This window comes from Fukomys damarensis, unplaced genomic scaffold (assembly GCF_012274545.1).
Source record: "Fukomys damarensis isolate Sample0158 unplaced genomic scaffold, DMR_v1.0_HiC HiC_scaffold_9, whole genome shotgun sequence".
In the NCBI taxonomy this organism is placed as follows: Eukaryota; Metazoa; Chordata; class Mammalia; order Rodentia; family Bathyergidae; genus Fukomys; species Fukomys damarensis.
The window spans coordinates 28,688,134-28,713,848 of record NW_022900921.1 but is presented as its reverse complement, the minus strand read 5'-3'; the positions used below and the strand labels follow the sequence as shown (position 1 = coordinate 28,713,848).

Here is a 25,715-nt window from a genome sequence, read left to right as displayed (position 1 = left end):
GCGAGCTCGCGAGAACCGCGCACACGCACGCACACATCGCGAGACCCGGCCTCCCGCGCGGCCCAGCACGCGAGCTTGGGAGGAAACTCGGCAGCCAGGCTGCGCTTGCGCGGCGTGAATGGTGCGTGGAAGCGGGCCAGGCTGCTCCCTGAGCTTACAAGTATCCTCGGCGGTAGCTGGGCTAGAGGGTCCCACCGCAAGGGGAGTGACTGTCTTTCGCATTCTGTGATATTTCTCAGAATACAGGATTAATAAATGAAGTCAGCGTTTGAACCCAGCAGTTGTCTTTCCAAAGACAGCTTTGTACGGCTGTTTGCACAAAAGGTTTATCGCTGTCTCATTGTGCTAGGGGCTTCCCACATGTTAAAGGGAATCAGCCTCTACTCGTTTCACATGGATAGGCTAAGATCCCCACCTGCAAACAAAACGAAAATACTCAAATAATATTTAGTATTGGGGACCCTCGGACTCATGGACCACCTTATAATTTTTATGGTTTTTGCATCCAGTATCTCTTTAGAATTGCCATATTCTTGGGCCGGGGACTTAGCTCAGTGGTTCCACTGCCTACCTCGCAACGGCAAGGGCCTGAGTAAGATCCCCGGTAGCAAAAAAACAAACAAAAAATCGCCAGTCTTCATCCACCATCGAGGAAAGGGTGGGACAAAAGTTAACATTTATTTATGCGACAGGGTCTCAGTACATAGTTCAGGCTGGTCTTAAACTCACTACGTAGCCAAGGCTGACCTCGAACTTACAGCAATCCCCCTGCCTCAGCTTCATAGTGCTGAGATTCCAGGTGTGTGGCACCACGCCTGGGTACAGACTCCTTTTATTTATTTTTTTCAGTTAATGATTTTATTTTTTTTTTTTTAGTTAGCATAACCAGCCCATGGTACAGTGTGCTAAGTCATAAAGTACAAACCCAAGGTAGGTAATCCCTTTACTAAGTTACAAAACTTTTGGCAAACCAATACAGTACTCTTTAATAAAATAAAATATTTCTGTTGGAGTCATATATTACTCAGACTCCTTTTGTGTTACAGATTTCTGTTCATGTCAGTCACATGCAACCCCACTTAGAAGAGATTAGCCTCCTTCCATGAATTTCTAGAAGTCAGAAAGGAGAGGGTCCATAATGAGCACAGATTCTGACAGGACATTATTAAGCAGTGAGAAGTTGGGGAAAGTGACTTGTCTTTTCTGCTTGCAAAGAAAGCTCTTTGAGGATACAACAGCCTCCAGGTACTGCCTTACCAGCATTTAACCATGACAGGTGCAACGTTTCTGGGTGAACACAAGCAAGGAGAAAACTCAAATAAAATATGTAAAATGGGAAAACCCCTTTCATCCTACTGATGGACTAGACCTGTCATAACCTGTCATGGTTTGTTTTCGGTACTGAGGATTGAGACCAGAGTCTTTGCACTGAGTTACATGGCCAAGCACTTTTTAGATGAGATAAGCTCTGGTCTTGTTAACCTGCCTGGGCTGGCGAGGACCTCGAAGTCCTCCCACCTCAGGCTCCCAGGCAGCTAGGATTATAGGCGTGCACCACAGCACCCAGCCCATTCTATGGTCTATTGATTATGCCTATATACTAAACTCCGAATAAAAACTCTGGACACTGAAGCTCAGGTGTACTTCCCTCAAGGGAGGCAGGATTTTCTGGCAGCCAGAGGGGAAAAACTGAAGGCATAATACAGAATAATCTAAAAAAATTGAGAAGCAGCTCCTTCTACACAGTAGAAGGGCAAATGTAAAAAATATAACCCTGCCCAAAAAAGTCTGACTTTTGCCCTTGGCTCCTTGGAGTTTTTCACTAAACCCTTGGTATGTCAGGCTTGATAGTTTTTATTTGCCTGGGGCCTGAGTCCTGTCAGTCCACCAATGTGACTGTGTGGGATTGAGTCACATGGTATCTCCTCCACTTTCCAAGAACTGGAAACAGATTAGCCATATGGGTAGTTGATCTATCTGACAAGCTCCAATAAAAACTCTGGATACAAAGGCTCACCTGCTTACCTGGTTGGAAAGGCAGGATTTCCTGGCAGGCAGGCTAGGTGCACACAGTTCCCGACCACTTCACAGGGAAAGTACAACTAGGAGCTCCACACTGAGAACTTCTTAGATCTTGCCCTATGAGACTTCCCTTGCTTTTCATCCGTATCCTTGCACTATAATTAATAATCATGTGTATGTAATAGCTTGCAGTGAATTCTTGTGAGCTTACTAAACTGAACATAAGAATACTCGTAGGGACCCTTGAACTTGTAATTGGCATCAAAACTGAGGGCGATTTATGGCTTGTGCAGTAACTTCACAGCCAAAAACTTAGAGAAAGTGCTAGAATCTAAGTGTTAGAACCTGTGTGAAGCACAGGTGGTGGATTTAAGAGGAAGAGAAGTCTAACATCCAAATTTTAGGGTTTCGTTATCATGTTTAATTTCTTTATAAGATCCTGTAGGTTCAGAAGTTTGCTCCAGTCTAAAACCACTTTATGTTACCATTATATTACATTGGGGAAAGAGGAAAGGACCACATTGATACTTTGGAAATAGTGGAGCTAAGTAGTCTTCTCTAGAAACCACTACTATGTAAAAATTATACAGACACATAAGCTATACCTGGTTTTCTAACCTTATTTTTGAGACAGGGTCTTGCTCTATAATTCAGGCTAGCCTCTAACTCATTGCAATTCTTATACCTCAGCTTCCTGAGTGGTGGGATCCCTGGCCCATGAGTAAAATTATGAACTAAGATAGGAAAAATATATTTAAATGTCCATAACTGCCAAGCTAGGGACCATGGTGCACACCTGTAATCCCAGCACTTGGGAGGCTGAGGCAGGAGGATCACTTGAAGTTCAGCCTCAACTATATGGCGAGACCTTATCCAACCCTCTCCCCCCAGAATTTCCATAACTGCAACATGTCAGGGACTATTTACCTAGTAAGGGAAATTCAGACATATTTCACTCCAGAGATAGCTTATGAGTATAGGGAGTATTTCCTTAAACAGTGGTGAGATGTTATACTCCAAGCTTCATGACCCTCCACAGTAAACTTTTGCTCTTAAGGTTTTCTGGTGGCTATATCTAAATTAAAAAGAACCTACACACTCATTCTCTTCTCTCACCTTACGTATACACTCACACACACTCTTTTAAAAAATAAATTTAGTTTTTCACGTCAGAAGGGTCTAAGTGCAAGAGTTTTCAGACTGCACTAGGCGAGATGCTCAGGTCTCTTGGCTGCTGTGATGAACTAGCATTATCTAAAAGGCAGCCAAACAAATACTTTTTCTGAACAAAGTCTACCCTAGATTTCATTTGCACTACCACTTTCCCCATCAGTTGTCTTACACAAGCTCTACAGAAATGTCACTAACAGACCCCTGATGGCTATGAAGCAAAGAAAGGCACTGCTGGGACAACATACCCAACACTTGCAACTTCAAGGTTTACTTTGGTTCAGATTTCAGGGAACTTAGTCCGTGGTGGAAAGGCATGGTAGAGGAAAGTTGCTCAATCCATTGTAGCAAGGGAGCAGAGAGGGAAGGGAAGAGGCAGGGACAAGAATACACTCTCCCAACTCATGCTCCCAGGGACCCACCTCCAACTGATCTCCACCTAATAGCATATATAGCCACAGAGTCATCAGTGGATTAATCAAATGAGCATAGCACCCCCAGGAGCTAATTACTTTTCAAAAGTTCCACCTCTGAACATATTAGACTTTTGGGACATTTTAGCTATATACTGTAACAGCAACAACCACAGCTCAGACACAGCTGAGTTCTAACTTTGGAGCTGTTTTCTAGTCTGCAATTTTCATGATGCTCATGTGTTACTTTGAAGCAGACCCCACAGAGGACTTAATGAGATTTATAAATCCCAAGATTTAAGAGCTAGTTTTCCTTTACCACTCTTTCATACATAAGGACAGTAGCTTAAAAAAAAAAAAAAGTACGAGAGTCAAAGATGCATTGTGACTACCAGTTGAACACCATGTGTACACCAACAAAGCCAAAAAGACACAAAGTGTATTAAATATTTATTTTCTTTTAGGTACCAGGAATTGAACTCAGGACCTTGTGCTTGAGAGGCAGGTGGCAGAACCACTGAGCTAAATCCTAGGCTCCAAAGCATATTAAATATTAAAGTGTAAGTGTGCCAAGGAGTTGTGCAGAACTTCATCATTGCCCTTTCATTTTGTCTGTCTTTTTTTTTTTTTTTTTTTTTGTGTGGCACTAGAGACTGAACCTAGGATCTTTGCATTGAATCAAATCCCTAAAAATTTGTTTTTTCCCCTGCACTGAGAATCAAACACAGGACCTTGAGCTTGCAAGGCAGGTGCAGCATCACTGAGCTAAATCCCCGGCCCCAACAGCCTTAGTAATTATCCCTAGCGATTAATGGGGCAGGTCCTTTCTATTCTTTTATACTGAGGCAAGGTTGCTAAGTTGTCCAGGCTGAGCTTGAACCTGAGGTCTCCCAAAGGGTCTGAAGACATGCAGGTATGTATCATCATGCCTAACTGTATCTCCATCCCCCCCCTTTTATTTTAAACAGCATTTATAGGACAAATGAAAAGAAAATGTACAGCATAGGCTTCTCCAGGCTCTAGACTCAGCATGGGAAGGTCATCTTCCAGCAGTCAGTTCAGAGCAGGAATAAGGGAAGTGATGTCAATAGGCCTCTGTTTCAGAACCAGAGGGTCTCCCCCCATACTTCTTCAAAGGCGATTTAGCACAAGTGAGGGCAGCAGAGTGGGGGTAGCTGCTAATGGATACCATCTTTTCTTTGTACTTCACCCTGACCTTGCCACAGGCAAAGGTTCCCACAGCAAAAACAACAGGGTCACAACTGGCACCAACTCTTGGACACTACTGATGACTGGGATGAAAAGAAGAGCCAATTTTCATACAGCCAACTGGGAAATGATCTGACAATGAACTCTTAATTACCTTCAAAAGCTTCTGGGGGCTATCAGCTGTTTAAATTGTATAAAAGCTGAAACATAAAGCCACAAAAGGAGTCAAAGTCTGGTTCCATCAATCAGCTTCTGTGCGTGGATACAAACCTGCAGCAATCTGGCTCTGTTGAAGACTGCTCATCAGTATCAACGAGTTCTTTGGGCTATGTCTGGTCACATTTGCCCAGGGTCCCTCAACAACACAGACCTGTACTTGTCACAGCTGAGTAATTCACGTCTTCTCTACCCTGACCCTCTCCAGACTGGCCCCTTCCAGTACCACAGAGAGCCTGGAGCCTCTGCTCTTGCTTCTTGCCCCGAACTGGGGCCTCTTAAGTACCATGTATCTCCATTTTGTAAGAGTAGAAGCCAACATGGTAAAACTCTTGACTGTCAAATTAACCTATTAATTCAACTACATTTGTCTTATGCAAAAATATTTAAAAAATCCAATTTTTCTCAGAAAATTTATAAATTTTCCCAGAACTGTCTGAGGAGGTTTCCCAAATCAGGGCTAAAGAACCTGTAGGTTCACGGACTTCAGTCACAGAAAAATAATTTTCAAGACATATCAGTCAGAGACATAGGAGGTTTCAAAAGTACACACTCAAAGACAATAGAGGGAAGGAGAGAGACAGACAGACAGAGATGCCTTGTGGCCTGAGCTGGATATATTTGTGTTTTGGTGATGGAAATGTAAGGAAAGTGGAGATTCAATTTATAGGTGAAAAGTGACAGCACTTCTTCCAGTGAAGGGTGATGGCCCATTCATAAAGTGAAAGGCCTCATTTTACAGGTGAAGAGAGATGGCCTACTCACAGTTGAAGAATGGTAGCCTAGTCATGAAAAATGTGAAAATCATGAGCTGAATTTGAAACCCTTTGGGGGGAAAAATTTTTTGAGTGAGTTTCCTGGAAGAGGAAACAGGCTTGGATTAACTTGTGTGTGCTGAAGCTGCAATTTTAAAAATTGTGATTTTCCTTGTGTCCCTTCTACCTGTATTTTCTCTATCTTATGTTTAAACTATCAAAGTTTTGGATAGTGAATTGCTAGAATTTTTAAAAAGATATATAGAGTATAATACTTCTCTCATATGTTTACCATTACTAAAGAATTAGAGAAAAAGAAGAGAAATCATTTGAGGAAAGGTAATTTTAGAAAAATGCAGACTGAATTTATTTTATAAGGAATTTAGAAAACACAAGTAAATATTGCATTAAAAAAAACAAATTAAAGCCTGTACATCATTCAAATTCTAAAAATCAGTGTGACACTAAAAACATACCACCAAAATAACGCTTCATTTTAGAACAAAATCCTAGCAGCTCATCACAACTAGATATACAAACATAAAGGAAATGCTAAAATGATGTAATCTCTGAATCCCAAAGTGATCTAGTAAGTATAAGGGAGCACCAAATGTCACCAATGTGGGACTATGATATATGCTATCAAAGAAAACAAACTATCCACATAATGACAAGTAAATAAATAAGGGGGAGAGGGTGCCTGAAATTTTAGAGTAAATGGTTTATTTCATTCTGTGGTTACATGTACTTTGTTTTCTTCCTTCAATTATTTAAATAAATGTATAAGGGATCTAAAAACACTTCAGTTCTATCTTACTTTGTGAATGGAGATAATTTATATTGAATAAATAATTGATATGCCTTGTCACTTTGGCTATTGCCTGTAATATTTTGCTTTTTGAAAATTATTAAGTCAAGCATAGAGGCTGTTTCTTAATTTAAGAAATACACCTTAATTCCTGAAAAAACTTTTTCAAGTGACAATAGGAAGTGCTAATATACCAAAGGTCTTGGAAAGAATTAGGTAATCCAACAATAGCTATTTAAACTAGAATATTCCAGAGTTAGATCTTGAGGGCTCAAAACACAATTTTGATTCCTTGTGCACTACATTTCACAGAAATGCTGAAGTCTGTCTAAAACTTATGTACCAGTATGCTTTATTTATTTTTGGGGGGGATATAGGGTCGCGCTGTGTAGTTCAGGCTGGCCTTGAATTTAATATGTAGCCCAGGGTGGCCTTGAATTTGTAGTAATCCTCCTGTCTCAGCCCCCCCAAACGTAAATGTTTTTAAAAAACTCACAACCTATAATAATCTTGAAGGAAAGCAGATTAAAAGCAGTAGGGATGCCAAGGATTTAGCTCAGTGGCACTGCACCTGCCTTACAAGGTCCTGAGTTCAATTCCCAGTACTGAAAAACAAAAATAAAAACAAACAAAAACAACAACAACAAAAAAAAACCCATATGTACAGATGTCTAAAAAAACACTTTCAGGGGGAAAAGGAATCATATTTAATATTTATAGGCTATAACTGCTCTTTTAGATAAGATTAAGAAAGAATACCTAGGCATACATCTAGAGGTTGCAAGAAGAATCTAAAAGTAGTACATACTAAAACTCTTTGCAGTGTAAAGAAATGCAAAAAATTCTTATGCTACAAATCTTTAATTTTACAAAAACCAAAAATAATCCAACTATTGCCAATTTACAATGATTAAAAAAAATTCTGAACCTAATTTGTAAAGCTTCTATTATATTTTTAAATCCAGTTTAGATGGTCTATTGAGCAAGATTTAAGTTTGAGGAGGGGGTGACACAAAATATGACAAAATTTCACCTTTTCTCAGGAGATAATTCTGCTGAAAGATAAGATGTGTTGCTCCTTAGTTACTTGTATTCTTTATTACCTCAATACAAAGCCCAAATGTTTTCATTTTTAAACCTCTAGAATATTATCCAGATATTTAAAATACCAATATTTAAGTTGCACATTAAAGATACCGTACTCTGAAAACACACCTGCTTTAAATATAGTTTGAATAATTGTGGAGCTACTTACTGACAGATTTCTTTAGCAAAAACTGGTTTCTTGTATTTAAAAAAATCAGCAAGACAGAATTAAAAAAATCTTAATTTACAATACATTGTAAACTTCAGACAACAACTGCTACTGTATCACAGACCAGCACAGGTTAAAAAAAAGGTTTTTTTAGATGTTTATAAGACTTTATATCTTCCTTTATTTGTCGGCTGGTATGAATTTTGCTGTAATAAAAAAGAGATACATGGTTAGAAAAAGCAAGAAAAAGAAAACGTAAGATCATTTTTTCTCTTATAAAATTATCACAGTCAAAATAAAGATGTTAATATTACTGCACTGAGGCACAAGGAACTATCCAATAACTAACCACTTATTTTAATTCACTGAAGTTCCCTTGACAACTGTTTTCAATATACAAAAATATGGTTGTTTTTTTATCACTCCTTGATGAAAGAGGCTTATAACCCTGATTTAAAGATTGTTTTCTTTTTCCTACTTTAGAGATACCCTCTCTTCTTTAGTTATCTTATCTCCCAAAAATAATGCTCTGTAACTGAAATTTTTAAAAAATCCTCAAAGTCATACTCTTAAACAGAAAGAATAAGAAGGACCCTCACCCAATGTCCATGTTATAGAGAAAGTGTGGTGGCACATGCCTATAATCCCAGCACTCAGGAAACAGAGACAGGAAGATTGCCAGGAGTCTGAGGCCAGCATAAGGTACACAGTGAGTTCAAGACAAGGCTAGACTACATAACGAGACCCTGTCTCAAAACAAAAAACAAAAGACCCAGAAACAAACAAAAAGATACAAGGACATGTCTGTGCCCTTTGGAAAGGTAGTCTATGGCTAATTAAGCCATTGCTTAAATTAAAAAAAAACCTGCCAAAACAATAAAAACAATAACAAAACCTAAATCAACCTTGCCAACACTATGCGTCAGCAAAGATTCAGAGTTACTGAAATTTTCATATGCTGTGTAGGAAGGAGTAAATCAGTATAATTTCTTTGGAAAACATTTAGCCATATCTACTAAAAAGCCAAACTATACTTAATTCTACAAATAGCAATTCTATTCTAATTCATAAATCCAAGAATAAAAGCATATTAATATGTATAAAAAAGACACAAAAGGCGGTTTATAGAAAACAAAAACTAGAATGACCCTAAAGTCCACCACATAAGTTAACTGTGGTATATTCAACAAATTGTTGCTACTTGCAACAGCATGGACTGACCTCCAGACCATACTGAGATACAAAGGGAGTACACAGCATATGATTCTATTTATAAGGAGTTCAAATATAGGCAAAATAAAGATTCTTTGAGACAGTCTTGCTTTGTAACTCAGGTTGGCCTTGAATTTAAGACCCTCCTCTCTCAGCTTCCCAAGTGCTGAGATTACAGGCATGTGCCAACGTATCTGGCTTATCTGTATCTCTGATTTAAAAAGTTGCAATATGGTTATATTATAAGGAGATGAATAGTGATAAGGAGAAGGCTTCTGGATGCTGGTAATGTTCTTTATTTCTTAATTTGAGTAGTGATTACACAGATGTACTTACTCTGAAAATTCATCAAGCTATATGTTCATGATTTGTCTATTTGTCTGTATTTTATTGGTCAATAAAACGTTTACATTGTATATATATTATAAGTCAATAAAAATAAGTCCTTGAGGCTTTTACTTACCAGCCGGATCAATTCTTCTTTTATGAGCCTGGTGATTTCTGCCTTTGCTTTCTGCACAGCAAGTTCATTGGCACCTGGTGATCGAGTAGAAAATACATCTGTATTACTAGAATTACACTAGATGTTTACCCATGTCATGGAGGTTCAAGAGGAAATACAGTACTAGAGGTGACTTTTAGGAACACTGAACTCCCTCCCAAGACAGCTGTTCAATGCTTAGTAGAACACCACCCACATTATATAATGGCTACTTATTATTCTGATTTTTGTTTTGTATTGTCTTTCAGACAGGGTTTATGTAGTTCAGGCTGGCCTCAAATTCACACTGATTCTCGTGCCTCAGCCTCCCAAGTGCTGGGATTAGGGTGTAGGTCACCATGCCCAACTCTGATTACTTTCAGAGTTTCAAAATAAACCACCACGGCCCAGGGTTTAGCTCAGTGGTGTCGCTGCCTGCCTTGCAAGTGCAAGGTCCTGAGCTCAATTCCAGGTACTCCTCCACCCCCGCCCCCAAAACCACTGGAGGTCACTTTACACACAGTGTTAAGAGTTCTGCTGGGCATCATGGTGCAAGCCTATAATCTCAGCACTGTGGGGTTTATTGTGTTCTTTGAAGTCTGCAAATACTCAAGGAAGATATCATCTGAATGAAGTTTTACAGGCACTAGATGGAAGACTATTCAAGTTACAGGAGGACAGACAACATTAAGAATATTTTGCAAGAGAGAGTATATGTGGAAAGTACAAAATTTTTTCTCCCTCCCTCTCTCTAATTACTGAAGAGGAAGGGTAGTGCAGTGCAGTGTGGCAGGAGAAAATAATGTGTAAGAATACAGTTAAGACTAGATGTGGTACGCTGGAGACATGTATTCAGTTATTATAGAAACATTAAGCACCCACCATGCATATATACTGCAAAAGACTTATTACACAACATATTTGTATTCTCTATAATCTTATAGATTATTAGAAAAACAAACATGTAAAGCTATTACAATAGGATGAATAGGAAGGTGTTTACCAGAACCTTCTCTTTACTATTTTTCTTTTTGCGGTGTTAAGTACTGAATCCAGGGTATTTCATATAATAGGTAAGTGATCTACCATGAATCCATATGCCCAGTTCTGGAGGTCTTTTTTTTTTTTTGAGTGAGTGGGGACTGAACCCAGGGTCTTTGTATTGAGCCATATCCCTAGGTTTTTTTTTTTTTTTTTCTTTTTGAGACACAGTCTGGCTAAACTGCCCAGGCTAGGAGTCAACTTGCAATCCTAGAATGCTGAGATTACAGGTATGCACCACTACACCTGGATTCCTAGAACAACTTTTAAGTATAGCATCGCTTCTAAGTTTTTCCTTTCTCCCTCAGGAAGAATAGGGTTTTTTCCCCTGTAATGCTTTCCAAGATTCCCATAAAAACAAAACCCCAAAATCCATGTGTAGCATACTCAAAAATTATCAAACTGCTATAACAAACCATCTCATCACTTCCACAAGCGACTCACTACCTCCAAGTTAACAAATGATTTACCAGGAACCATGGAAGCCAGAAGGTAGTGGAAGATGTTCAAAGTGATTAAAAAAAAAAAAAAAAAATCACCAAAGAATTCATCTAAGAATTCTATAGCCAGAAAATTATACTTCAAAAATGAAGGTGGATGGGGCTCAGTGGTGCTGCCGCCTGCCTCCCAAGTGCAAGGTTCTAAGTTCAATTCTGGGTACCAAAAAAAAAAAGTGGAAAAAATTTTCTTTGTGATAGTTGGTAAGTGAAACGAGGGTCTCATGTAATGCTAGGCAAATGCTCTACCACAGAAAACATCCCCAACCCTTTAAAGATTGGGTATTGGTAATAGTCCAAACTGGCCTCAAGCTTGCAATCCTCCTGCCTCAGCCTCCCAAACAGCCTGAATCACAGGGATGTGGCACCATGCCTGGCCAAAAGGAGAAAAGAAAGTTTTCAAAGATGAAATTAAAATTAGGACATTTTCAGACAAACAGAGTATACTGCTAGGAGACTTACCCTATTAAAAGTACTAAAGGGGAAAAAAAAAGGACAAAGACAAAAAGCGACAGCAAAAGCAAAAGCAAAAAAAAAAAAAAAAAAAAAAAAAAAAACAAGCAAAAAACGGAAACAAAAAAAAAAGCAAAAAAAAAAAAAAAAAAAAAAAGTACTAAAGAAGAAACTCCTCCAGACTGAAAGTGGAGAAACACTAGACGGAAACTTGAATAGCATGGAGAAACTCAAATCCATGTGAAAAAAATAATGGTAAATACAAAAGTCAGTAGCATTTTTAATGTGTGGCTCCTTTATTTTCCTATATGACTTCAAAGACAAATTACATGAAATAGGGCCAGCGGCACCACACCTGCATTGCAAGCTCAAGTTCGATCCCGTACCAAAAAATTACATGAAATAATTTTAAATCTATATTAAAGGATATATAATGCATAAAAATGCAGATTGTGACACTAACAACAAAAATATAGAACAAACAGAACTATACAGGAGCAAAATTTTTGTGCTCTATAAAAACGAAGTAAGAGACGCAGGGATGTAGCTCAGACACAGAATGCATGCTTAAGAGGCCTTGGGCTCAACCCCAAGCCCACCCCAAAACAGACTAGCTGGGCATGGGGGCACATGCCTGTAATTCCAGCACTTGGGAGGTTGAGGCAGGACTTCAAATGCAACACCAGCTTACACTATACAGAGAGACTATCTCACTCACTCACAAATGAACAAACAAAAAAACCTGAGTTTGTATGAATCCAACTTCACTGTTATGAATTAATATTAATTACAACCTATAGGGTAACCATTAAGAATCTACCTTCAAAATTTTTGTTGCTTGTGTTAAAAAAAAAAAAAAAGAGAGCAGATCAAAATGGCAAATAAAACACTTGGAAACCTAAGACAAGACAATTGCTTGAACCCAGGAGTTCAAGGCCAGCCTGGAAAACACACTGAGACCTTGCCTCAAAAAAAGAACACTAGAAAATATCTACCACCAAGAAAAGCAGGAGCTGAGGTCTTTTTGTATAGTTTAGTCATTTGATTAACAGCTACAAACTTTTCCCTGAGTATGGCTTTCATGTAGGCATTTTTAATTCACTAAGCCCTCAGTGACATAAGACTGCTGACAAATTTCCTAAACATTTCTAAATGGGGGTGGCCCAAGCAAAAAGAGCAAGCCAAATTGTAAATCTAAGCTTCATACCGAAGACAACGTGGCAGTATCTGGGAGATGAAGCTCACACACGTTACTTCTCTAACAGTCCAGTTCTCACCATCTCACTTCTATTATACAGTTAGTTAATAAAAATGACTTAAAATGTTTATTACAAACATGTTCAGAGTAAATATAAAAAAGTGGGGCAGGGCTGGGCATGGTGACACACACCCGTGATCCCAGCCAGGATGATTGCCACAAGTGTGAAGCCAGCCTGGGCTACATAGTGAATTCCAGGCCAACCTCAACTACACAAGACCCTGTCTCAAAAAAGCACACACACACGCGCACGTGCACACACACACACACACACACACACACACACACACACAAAGTGGGGCAGGTTGTACTACAGTGTAATTGACCAATTCATCAGGAAAAATTGAAGAAGAAAATTACCAGTGGGATGAATTCATTCATGAATAAAATATGGCTGAAAACTAAATCTGATCACTTTTAGACAATCTCTCTTATGTGATAATATTGTCCATTTGTTATTGTATTAAATGTATGATGTCTCAAAAAAACAAACAAAAAAAAATGTATGATAAACTTCATTGGGCAAACTTTGCTTATTCATTAATTTATAATATTAAGTATAATTTATAACTAGACTCCTTCACATGTAGAAGCATACAAAGTATGATCAAACAATACACTCAATGTTTAAATCTTTAAAAATTATCATTTGTTTGTTCACTTATTTATTTATTTATTGAGACAGGATCTCACTATGTAGTTGAGACTGACCTGGAACTCACCATGTAGCCCAGGCTGGTCTCCAACTCACAGTGATACTCCTGTCTCAGCCTCCCCAGTGCTGGGATTATAGGCATGTGCCACCATGCCCGGCTTAAAAAATTATTAAAGTAGGACACACTACTATTAAAATACCGCCCCTTGCCGGGCATGGTGGCGCACTCCTGTTATCCCAGCACTTGGGAGGCTGAGGCAGGAGGATCGCTGTGAGTTCGAGACCAGCCTGGGCTACATAGTGAGTTCCAGGTCAGTTTCAACTACATAGTGAGACCCTGTCTCAAAAAACCAAAAAAAATTTAAAAAATAAAATAAAATAAAATAAAATACTGCCCCTTATTTCAAACACACTTAGCTCATCATTATTGCCGCTTTCTGAAGCAGTTGTGGAAGTCCTCTGTCATGATTATCTTTGGTTGTGCTATAATGGCTGCCTCCAGGTCCTGAAGCGATTCAAAACATTACCTTTCACAATCATTTGGACTTTGGGAAAGAGCCAGAAGTTGCATGGTGCCAGATACAGTGGATAAAAACACACCATACTGTTTACAAATCCGCCTTTCTGTTGGATGGCACTTGGCACAGCATTAACCATATTTTTAATTATACCTCATAAAGAGATTCACAAAAGACTTCCAGAACAACTTCAAGAAGTGGCAGGAATGATGAGCTAAGAGTGCTTGAAGTGAGGGAAAGTACTGTATTATAAGGGAGATTAATAGCAATGTGTCTTTTACTGCAATAAATGTCTATATTTAAATATTCACTACATTTTGATCACCCCTTATAAACAAGTCAGTCCTTACAATGCATGCTTTTAAAATAATTTTCAAATATGATTCTCACAAACAGATCATTTATCTTTGTATGGTTAACGAACAACTTCTAAACAAAGACTTCAGATGATACATGAAACTATTTTTTTCTTATAGGTAGCCCTTATTTTTAGTCTTTTTTGACTGCGTATTTTCTTTGGGTCTATCACATCTACCAACAACTTTGATCCAACTCAAACCTCAAACAGGGCCAGAAGTACATACTTTCAATTGCCAAGTAAATTTTCCGTTCTCCTTCCTTTGGTTCTTTGCCAGGAGGGAAGTAAGTTCCTCTGATTGTAATAGCAGCTTCAGAATATTCACTGATTCTCTGCAGAGCTTCCTTAGAGGTAACTTTCCACCTAGCAGTCTAAAAGAGGTGGGAGAAAAAAATTATTCAATGACAATAACTAAAAATCTAGTATGCTGACAAAGAAAAGGATGGTTAACATATTATGGTCAATATTAAGATCATAATCCTATTGCACCTAGAACATATTCTAGAATATGTTCATAGAATAACAAATGAATTTCTATTGCTGTCTTTCCCACATAGATAAAAATGAAGTAGTGAATATTCATCTTAAAATGATGACGTTTTTTGTTGCTATTTTTTTTCTGGTACCAGGGATTGAACTCAGGAGCTTGTACTTGTGAGGCAGGCACAGCACCACTGAGCTAAATCCCTAGCAAAATGATGATGTTTTAAAGAAAGGCTTTCTAGCCAGATGTGGTAGAGCACACTTGTAATCCCAGTACTCCAGAGATTGAGGCAACATCTCTCTGAATTCACAGCCAGCCTGGGCTAACATAGTGAGTTCAAGGCCAGCCTGAATTACACAGTGAGACCTTGTCTCCCCAACCCACTCCCCCACCCTCCCACCCCCCTCCAAAAAGAAGAGATTTTTGTTCCTAAAGAAGCAAGAGTTTCTACTTCACAATATAAAAAGATTTAAATCTGTTACTTGCCTGTGGGAAGTCATTAATCTCTAATTCTTCCTCATATCTCTTAAAAGATTCATTCTGACCACCATCCTGTCTCTCCTCTTCTTGTTTTTCTAAAGGCACATAATTGAGCTTGGCATTGATCTTTTCAGCAAGTTGCTCTGCGATGGTTTTTGCAGACACAGTGGGAGCCAGAATAGTGCCACCTCTTAGAATTGCATTGGTGGCCTGTTGCATCACATCCTGCAGTTAAAGAATATCTACAGTCAAATCTCAACTGAGGACAGAGACAGGACCAGGAACCTTTCCACAAATTATACTCTGAAAATGACTAATTCTCTTTAAATAAATAAAAAGCACCTTTCTACCGCAGAGTCCCACATATATATTGCACATACATATATGTGAAATTCAGCAATATATATTTATGTACTAATAATTTATCTCCCTTACTTTTGAGAAAAGTAAACAATATTCAATTCTTTATTAAATATTCTACTGGACTATAAATATGTCCTTTATAATTAGTTAACTCTGGATATCAGATATGATGCATTATTCCTAAAATCATTTACATATTTTGTGACACCTAGGAGTTTCCTCTGAATCAGAACCTTTGTACCATTAACACTGAGCATCTCCTCCCCCATGGCCCAACCCAACATTCAACAAGCTGCAGTGGGGCCAGAGATGTAGCTCAGTGGTACTGCACCTGAGCAAGCACAAGGTCCTGAGTTCAAATTCCAGTATGGGGGGGAGAACAAGCAAATGACTTACTCTAAATCTTCAATTGATAAGCCATTTCTTGAGAATGCTATGAAAATTCACTCAGCTAAAAGTTAACAAAAAAGCTCCCAAGAAAAAGATAACATGAAATATTTAGAAAACACAGCTCTCCACTATTTCATCACATTAGAGTCATATAACCGCATCTTCATACATTCAGGGAACAGTCTGTTTCTACCAACCCATCCAATGAGAACAGATTAAGAAAAAAGATAGTTAATTCTTTACATTTTAGTAAAACTAAATCAGAATACACTATAGGCTGAGAATCTCTTTTACAAAATGCTCATGATCATAAGTGTTTTAGTTATGAATTTTAGATTATTTGCATAGATTTTATCAGTTGGCTATCCCTAATTCAAAACCCCAAATTCTACAAAATCCAAAAGTTTTGAGCATCATGTCAATGGTCAAAAAATTTCAGATTCCGGAGTATTTTGGATTTTTAGATCAGGGATGCTTCACTGTTCTATAAAAATTATCTATGCTTAACATGCCTGTTAGACCTTCCAGACTAAGCATAAAGCCTTCAGTTAACCACACTAGTGAAATCACCCAAAAGCAATTATTAAGAAATCCTCTATTGAGAATGTTAAATTCTTAACAAGCTCAATTTCAGGGAAAACATGTTCCACTTGTGCTGGGCAAAATTCCTGAAAAGTATCTAAATCAAATATACTGACCGAGACATGGAAAAAGTACTTAATACCTGAGACTCGATGCCCAAATTCTTCTGAGCATTGATTCTGAGCGCCAATCGCTTAGCAATTTCTAATTTTTCAGCATTTCCTGCAGTTGGGGCAGGAACACTAGATGTTCCAGGAGCAGCCATATCCTTTACTCTCTTCTTTGAATTAAACATGCTTTCAATTTGTTCATCAATCTAGACCAAAGAAAAAAACGAGCATTAGCAAAAACTAGATGTGAAATATCAGTTTTGTTATATTTATAGAAATAAGTAAAAATGTTTCCACCAACAGGCTAGGATCAATTATATTTATTAATTCAATTACATAGGTTAATAGCAAAATATACCATTAATTTATTAAAGGCTGTACATTTCATTTGGAAAATCCACTGTCTGTATACTGAAAAGAAAATAGTAAACTGAGATGCAATGCTGCACAAACCAGTCAATCGGACTCTTCCTGAGAGGTCCAGAAAATGTATCCCAGGCTGATAAATGAGGAAATGTGTGCTATCAAATGGAATGACCCATATAATGCAGCTGAGTTGCTCCAGTGCTCAGACCTGGAGGCCAAATTATACTGCAGTGAACAAATCTGGAAGGACTATAATTCAAGGCAAGGAGACAACTAAAAATAGTAATTCTTGGGAGGAATGGTGCAACATGTTCCAAAGGCAGAGCTCTCATTCCAATTCCTAAAATGTAATTGGATTTACCTTAAAAATGGTAAGCAAAAAGAGGCCCATTTGCCTTATTCTTTTGAATCAAGAATATAAAAGCTGGTTTTTTCATCAAAATGAGCTACTGTAGAGGCCTCAGGTCTTCCAAAGTCACTAAGCCTTAGTGCAATAAATGAATACTAAGAAAATTCAGCACTGTCTTTTGCCCACAATGATTACTGACACTGCTGACTAAAGAAATACAAATTCTTTTATAAATTCAGATTAAAAGGCTTTATCTCCTATGCAGAAAAATTGTTTGGGGCTAAAATTAATTAGGTTAATTTAGGAAGCCCTTTTACTGAAAAAAGAAATGGTTTTACTTAAAAAAAAAAAAAAGTTATTTATTTATTTATTTTTTTTTTGGTACCGGGGATTGAACTCAGGACTTTGCACTTGCCAGGCAGGTATGGTACTACCTAGGTAAATCTCCAGCCCTGGTTATTCTTTATTTTTGTGTGTGGTTTTGTTTGGGGGCTTTTTCTTTTGTCTTTATTTTTCTGGTGCTGCTGAGATCTAAGCTGGTTTGTTCTTTTTTTTTTTTGGAGACAGGTTCTCACTACATATTCTATACTGACCTTAAACTCACTACGGAGGCCAGGCTAGCCTCCAACCCACAGTACTCCTCCTGCCTCAGCCTTCCGAGTGTTGGGGATTACAGTCATGCATCCCATGCTTGGCTCCTAAAGCTGGTTTTAAACTCAACAGTTAGCCGAGTAAAACTACTTTAAACTAAAACAGCATGCATGGTATTAAGATCTAAATAAACACAAAATCAGGAATGCAGAATGTATATGGTACTAGTTGATAAGCTAACTTTATTTTAGGGTTTATTTAAAGTATTCTTTTTTTTTTTTAAACAAACATTACTTTAACAGAATCAACATGTTTCAATACGGAGTTTTGTAGGAGGGGGGGTGTTAAAAATTTTTTAAAGTTTTTTTGAGACAGGGTCTCACTGTGTAGTTAGGCTGGTCTTGAACTCACAATGTAGTCCAAGCTGGCCTTGAACTCAGTGGCAATCCTCCTGCCTCAGCCTCCTGAATGAGATTTTTTTTTAAAAAAACCTCAAACATAACATAAAAAAGTAACAGGTGATTTTTAAATATTTCTAGAAATCATTTAATTCTCTCTTCAAGAGGCAGAGCCAGAGGACTCAAATCTGGCCCAACCACTTAACTGTGTCCAAGTCAGAACACACCAGCTAACACAATTTCTTGCCCCTTGGAAACTATGAGATAATAAAGGCTTATTGTTTTAAGCTGCTCAGTTTTGGATTGATTTGTTATACATTAACAGATAGTGTAACCAAAACAGACTTTACTGAATTTTGAGCTAGTAAAATACACTAGAAAAGGAAAGCATTAGATTACCATGAGACCTAGGTTCTAGTCCTAGCTGTGTTTAATTCCCAGTATGGTTAAAATGAAATACTTTTGGTGAGCCTCAGATTAAATACTTGATTTACAAAATTGTGTTCTAAAGGTTTTCTTTTTTGGGAGGAAGGGGGAGTTTTGAGACAAAAGAGGCTCAGTTTGCATTTATTGGCCTTAAACTTCTAGGTTCAAACAATCCTCCTACCTCAGCCTCCTGAAGAGTTAGGAATATAGGAATGTGCCATCATACCTGGTAAGATAAATGTTTAATAGAGGTTTTTTTGTTTTTGTTTTTTTGACACAGGGTCTCACTATGTACTTGAGACTGACCTGGAACTCACTAGGTAGCCCAGGCTGGTCTCAAACTCACAGTGATCCTCCTGCCTCAGCCTCCTGAGTGCTGGGATTACAGGCGTGAGCTACCATGCCTGGCTGGTCAACTATTATTATTGTTTACTGGGCCTGGTGGTGCATGCTTGTGATCCCAGCACTCTGCAGGCTGAGGCAGAAGGATTGCTGTGAGTTCGAGACCAACCTGGGATACATAGTGAGTTGAAGGCCAGCCCGAACAACATAGTAAGACCCTATACACACACACACACACACACACACACACACACACACACACACACACACACACACACACACACACACACACACACACACACACACAAAATTTATAAAGATAAAAAAACAGCATTGGAGGTACAAGGCCCTGGCTTTCATCCTGAGTACCACAGAAAAATGAAAAAACATTATTAGTAGCAATGCTGCTAAAAGGTATTGCTTTGAAGGTATTGCTGTTGAAGGCAGACATTTTCTCACACTAGTATGATGGACCCAAACTAATACTCCCTTACTGGAAGACAAGCAGACAATTTTGTTTTTTGTTTTTGTTTTTTGGAGACAGGGTCTCACTATGTAGTTAAGGCTGACCTTGAACTATGTAGCTCAGACAGGCCTCAAATTTGCAGAGATATTCCTGCTTCAGCCTGCTGAGTGCTGGGATTATAGGCATGTACCACCATGGCCAGCAATCTGACAATGTTTAAAACCAAATAAAATACTATACTTATGGCCTAGCAATTCCACTTACAAACTAATTCTCAAGATATAACCTAATGCATGTGCAAAGTTAAATGTGCAATGAAATGCTGTTGATAATATATTCCAAATAGTGAATATATGAAAAACAACCATTCAAGTGTAAATTTGATTTATTCAACTGTGAAACAGCCAAATGATAAAATATAATGTAGCAATCAAGAATAAGAATGAATTTAGTAAAATGGAAAGATTTCTACATACTGCTGTTATAAAGAAATTATAAAGCAGTATAATCCCATTTTTATGAAACTATAAAAATGAGAATATATGCACACATATAAACAGAAAAGCTTTCCAGTGACTAGCTATCCCAAGAAGCCTAAGAAAAGACCACCAGTGTAAAAGGAATAATCACTTCAACTGCCCATGAAACAGAATACTTACATCAACTGCAGCATCTTCATCATCTGAATCTTGCAGACCAAGAGCTGCCTTCTGTAACTTCTTCCTCTCATTGGCCAAGGCTTGTTCTGTTTCATCAAACTTGAATCCCTTACCAGAGAACCCACTACTCTTTTTAATTATTTTTCCTTCCTTTTAAGGAAAAATTAAAAAGTTAATTTCATAGTAAAAACTTATCACGTACTTTTCAAGGTGGCATATGACAAGTCAAAATATATTTTACCTAGTAAAAAACAAAAACTAAGAGCTTACAAAATATTAAGTTCAAAAAACAAACAAACAACACAAAATATTAAGTTCAGCCAAATGAGAACATTGTTTTTACTCCCTCCACAAGAAATAAATGCAAACAGTCTTATCAAGATGTCCAAGTATCAGTTACATCAGTAATTTGCATAAAAGAGTTTAAAAGCTTACAGCTTTCTGTTGATCTTTGAAATCACTCCAAAGTTTCTCTAGATCAGGAGGCACTGCAGTCCCTGACAATTCAAGAGCTTTAATAATGTCACCAGCATAGCGAGCTTGATCCTCTGTGATAAAAGTGTAGGCATAACCCTGGTAATGAAAAAATGGAATGTCTTAGAGGCTAAAAGATGAATCTTACATAGATCACAAAAATGATAAAATATAAACCCAACAAGTCCTCTAGTACTGACACCATTACTAAAGGATTTTTTTTTTTTTTTTGGTACCGGGGATCAAACTTGGGATCTTGCACTTGCAAAATAGGCAGCGGAACCACTAAGCTAAACACTGGCCCAAGAATTTTAAAGACAAGAGTCTTACCCTATTTTTTAATGGCTCAAAGTAAAATATTTAAGTCTAATATTTAAAAATAAGGGAGCTTGGAATATAGCTCAGTGGTAGAACACCAGCCTAGCCATGTGCCTGGTGAAATCCCTGGCATCACAACAATAAATAACAAATATATCTTGGCTTGGTGGAGCATGCCTGTAATTTCAGTACTCTGGGAGGCTAGGCAGGAGAGTGGCACGCTCAAGTCTACTGTGAGCAACTTAGCAAGACAGTCTCAAAAAATAAAAAAAGGCCTAGGGATGTAGCTCAGTACAAAGGCCCTGGGTTCAATCGTCAATACCACAAATAAATAAACCCCCACACATCACACACTATCCTGATCACTTTTACCCATATCAACTTCCAAGGATGTAGCTTTTCATATTTTCCTCAAACAAAACAAAAATTGAGTGTATATGTACATATACTTGCTTATATGCACAAATGAGTTATTTTTGTATACTTATTTTTATAACTATGCTATCAGCTACCCCACCTTCCTGAGATTTTCTGAGGCCCCAAGTAAATTTGTGTGCAGTCAAGAGAAAAACTGGAGTGGAAATAAAAACAAACAATATTCAGACTGTCATTCACAAAATGCTCTGTCCCTCAAACAATAAACTTTTACAAATTTTAAAAACATGGTTTAAGATTTTATTTCAGGAATATCTAGTCACCACATCTGATCCATGGTCAGCTGGTGTGTTGCCCTAGATTAAGAACATTTACATTTTGATATGGTTATAAACACAGAGAAGAAGAAAGACAATATATGACAGAAACTGGTGTGGTCCAAAGTTACAATTTTTAGTACATGATCTGTTAAAGAGTAAGTTCCCAACTCCTCAGAATACATCAGTTAAGAGAGTAAATCCCATCACTGCTTATGAGCTGGGTAACACTGAGCAAGTGACTTAGGCTTTTATATGTTCATTTTTTTCTCATTAATAAAATGGGCTAATATCTACCTCAAAGTGAATTTTTTTTTTTCCTTTTTTCTTTTTTTGGTGCTGGGAGATCGAACTCAGGTCCTTACACTGGCGAGGCAGGTGGCAAAACCACTGACCTAAATCCCCGGCCCTAAAGTGAATTTTTGAGGATGAAATGAGATGGAATATGTAAAAAAACTTAGAACAGTGTCCATCATACAGTAAGTAGAAGATAAATATCAGCTATTACTATTAATAGTTGATAATGTTGCACCACTATGCAATGTCCAAGGTTGGAAAATTCAAATGGTCATCATCAATGTCTCCAACAACAGAATATTCTGCTGCTTAAAAAAAAAAATGACTGGTTGGGGACATACCTCAGTGGCAGACTGCTTGCCCAGCATGCACAAGGCCATGAATCAATCCCCAGCATGGGGAAAGGGAGAAAAAAAAGAAGGAAGATTTTGTAGGGCACAGAGGTATGTGCCTATAGGTCCAACTTCTCAGGAGGCTGAGGCAGAACAGCCTGAAACTAGGAGTTTGAGGCCAGTATGGGCAACAAAGGAAGTCACATATCAGAAAACAAACAAAAAGAAACCTCCAACTTAAGCCTATATAGTTATAAAAATACACAAGTCAAAAAAGCAAATGACATGCATATTTGTGCGTGTGCGTGTGCGTGTGTGTGAAAGAGAGAGAGAGAGAGAGAGGGAGGGAGAGGGAGATACTCGGGGATGGTTGTATTTTATGGTCCCATTTTTTAAAAAAAGCAATGAAATATACTGGACTACATATATGTATGTACACAAATTTCTAGGCAAGGAACAAAAGAATCTAAAAGGAGACATAGACTGTTCATACTATCTGCCTATAGAAAGCATCAAGGTTTCTAAAAATTAACAGTATCTCCACATGCATATGCACACAAATGATTAACATCATTCCACACTTCCTGATGATTAAGAAAATGTTATAAAATGTCCTATTATCTATTCCTTAAAATACTAAAACAAACATACAAAACAACTGGTATTTTAATATAAATGAAATTAACTACTAAAAATTCTTTTTACTTTGTTGCCTGCTCTTCCAGTCCGTCCTGCTCTGTGTACATAATCCTCATAGTGGTTGGGGCAGCTGTAATTTACTACAAGAATCAGATGTTTCACATCTAGACCTCGGGCAGCAACTGAGGTGGCCACAAGAAGCTTGCAGGTTCCATTCTTAAAGTCATTTATGATGCTATCTCTGTCATATTGATCAATACCTGTAAATCAGAGATGTAAAACATGTTAAAATTTTCCATTTCCTCTGACAAAGAATCTACAAATGTAATAAAAAACAAATCCACACCTAAAACCTCAAGAGTATAGAAAAAGACTAAAAACATTTAATGGAAAGATTAAAGTCTACTGCCATTCATTCATGAACCTTCCAAATCTGCTTTACTTTGTCCCCTTCCTTCTCTTGAACTTAGCCAAAAGGCCGAGAAGCGACTGTCCCCTTTCTTGTATAGAAGGCTTATGGCTAAAAGGCCTAGTTTCAGAATCACCAGTCTAGCCGGGCGTGGTGGGGCACGCCTGTAATCCCAACACTCAGGAGGCTGTGACAGAAGGATCGCTGTGAGTTCCAGAGCAGTCTGAACTACATAGTGAGACCCTGTTCTCAAAAAAAACAAAAAACAAAAACACACACACACACCAAAAAAACCAAAACAAAACAGAATCACCAGCCTAAACTTGTTTCGGGAACAAAGAAACAAAAGGCAAGAAAAAGCCTACAATGACAGGATTCAGATCTTTCTGTTCCTGTTGGCTTTTTTAGAGGCTGCTACTCAGTTTTGTCCAAGGACCAGAAGCAGCATCATCTGGGAATTCATCAGAAATGTGCAATCTCACATCTCACGCTAAATTACTGAAATCGGAACCTGCATTTTTTTAAATACAATACCTTTAGATGATTACCGTAGGTACATTAAAGTTGGAAGAGCACCAATTTAAAAGTACCCAACTGGGGGCCAGGGCCCGTGATTCAGCTCAATGGTGCCACTACCTGCCTTGCAAGCACAAGGTCCTCAGTTTGATCCTTGGTACCAAAAAACTAAAAAATAACAGTACCCAACTGGATCTCTCTTAAGAGGCTCCAGACGGGGGACAAAACTGTCCAACACACCAAAATGTTCTGACACGACTTACCCAGACCACAAATATATTTTACCAGGAATACCAAAAAATCCCTGGAAATAAACAAAATGTAGGCTTAACATAGGTTAGCATCTGAATCTTTCCTCTTTTTTTTTCAGTGCTAGAGACTGAACACAGGACTTTATGCATGCTAAGCAAGCATGGTGCCACTGAGTGCTCAGCCCAAGCACCTACATATTTATGAATATTAATTTATTACTAAATGTACTTTGGTATTATAGGAAATCTACAATTGAGCTAAATCTCCTGCCCCTTTTGTTTCATTTTGACACATGATCTTGCTAAATTGCCCATGTTGGCCTCAAACTTGAAATCCTCTTGCCTCAGCCTCCTGAGTAGCTGGGATTACAGGCATGTGCTATCTATCACATTTGGCCCCTGCATTTTTAAATGTCCTCTTCAAAGAGTAAAGTATTTGGATTTTCCCTTACCCTTACCTCTTTTTATTGAAACACGGTAACTATCTGGCTCAGCCCAGCCCCGAATTCAGGAGCCTCCTGCCTTAGTCTCCTGCGTAGCTGGGATTACTTACAGGTGTGCTCTACTATGCCTGCTCCATATTTGGATCTTATGTCAAAGAAACTAACATCTAACACTGGACCAAAAATTCTCATAAGAAAAATTAATGGAATTGTCTTACTTTTCTCTCTGCTGAGACAAAATACCCAAAATCCAAAGTTAAAGGGGAAAAGGTTTATTTAGCTCATAACTTGTAGAGGTTTTAGTCCATAATTGGCTGGCTCCAAGGCAGGGAGGCACATGGCAGAAAGGCAACCGTTCATGGCAGTGAAAGATAGTAAAAGGAATAAGGAAACCATAACAACATCTTTTTGACACTTTTATTTTACCCAGACTACCGGGATTAGGGCAGTGCCAAACCAATTAGTGTTCTGGTTTAGTAATCAATCACATGCCCTTAATCCCACCATCACTACACTCTAGATTCAGTCACCTCTGAAAAAGCCACCAATGACTGCATGAGACTTTGGGGGGACATCTAGAGCCAAACCATAAGAGGAATCAATAATCAATAAATATTTAAATTTGCAACTTCAAAATACCAAGACTTTTACTTTAGGTCTAAAAAATGACTCTTCAGAAAAAAACAACCAAAAAAACCTTACAGAATGGGAGAAAGTACCTGCAAGTCATATACTGAATAACAGATTATTAAACAAAAGCAAGCCAATTGAAAAGTCAGTAAAGGCTTCAAAAACACATTTCTCTGAATAATAAGTACAAATGACCATAAGACATAAAAATGTATAACATCTCATTAGTTATCAGGGAAACACAAGTCAAAAATCACTAGATATCGTATCATACTCACTAGTACAGTGTGACTGTTAATTAACCCTGTTATGTCAGTTTCACTGGGTTAAGAAAAGCCTGTCAGGTTAGTAACATGCACTCCTGGGTCTGTCTGGGTGGGCCATGGA

General features: G+C 38.0%; 2 protein-coding genes and 1 pseudogene across 3 annotated transcripts in view; all 3 read right to left on the bottom strand.

Moving 5' to 3' along the window:
- The window catches only part of CUNH5orf24 (chromosome unknown C5orf24 homolog), a 17,847-nt gene extending 9,922 nt beyond the window's left edge, over nt 1–7,925 (bottom strand). For both annotated transcript variants that reach the window (XM_010622024.2, XM_010622025.2), the window contains exon 1: nt 7,849–7,925. The gene's annotated coding sequence lies outside the window, so the exon portion shown is untranslated. The remainder of the gene's footprint in view (nt 1–7,848) is intronic.
- Nucleotides 4,117–5,597, bottom strand: LOC104860794 (annotated as a pseudogene).
- A 50-nt stretch (nt 7,926–7,975) lies between the features above and the next one.
- Ddx46 (DEAD-box helicase 46) overlaps nt 7,976–25,715 on the bottom strand; it is a 52,450-nt gene continuing 34,710 nt past the window's right edge. Inside the window, exons 16-23 of the mRNA XM_010622023.3 lie at nt 23,146–23,339; nt 20,763–20,900; nt 20,328–20,477; nt 16,760–16,936; nt 15,292–15,510; nt 14,548–14,692; nt 9,524–9,597; nt 7,976–8,054 (exon numbers count right to left, since the gene is read on the bottom strand). Of these exons, the coding sequence (XP_010620325.1) occupies nt 8,007–8,054; nt 9,524–9,597; nt 14,548–14,692; nt 15,292–15,510; nt 16,760–16,936; nt 20,328–20,477; nt 20,763–20,900; nt 23,146–23,339 (1,145 nt within the window). The 3' untranslated portion in view covers nt 7,976–8,006. The remainder of the gene's footprint in view (nt 8,055–9,523; nt 9,598–14,547; nt 14,693–15,291; nt 15,511–16,759; nt 16,937–20,327; nt 20,478–20,762; nt 20,901–23,145; nt 23,340–25,715) is intronic.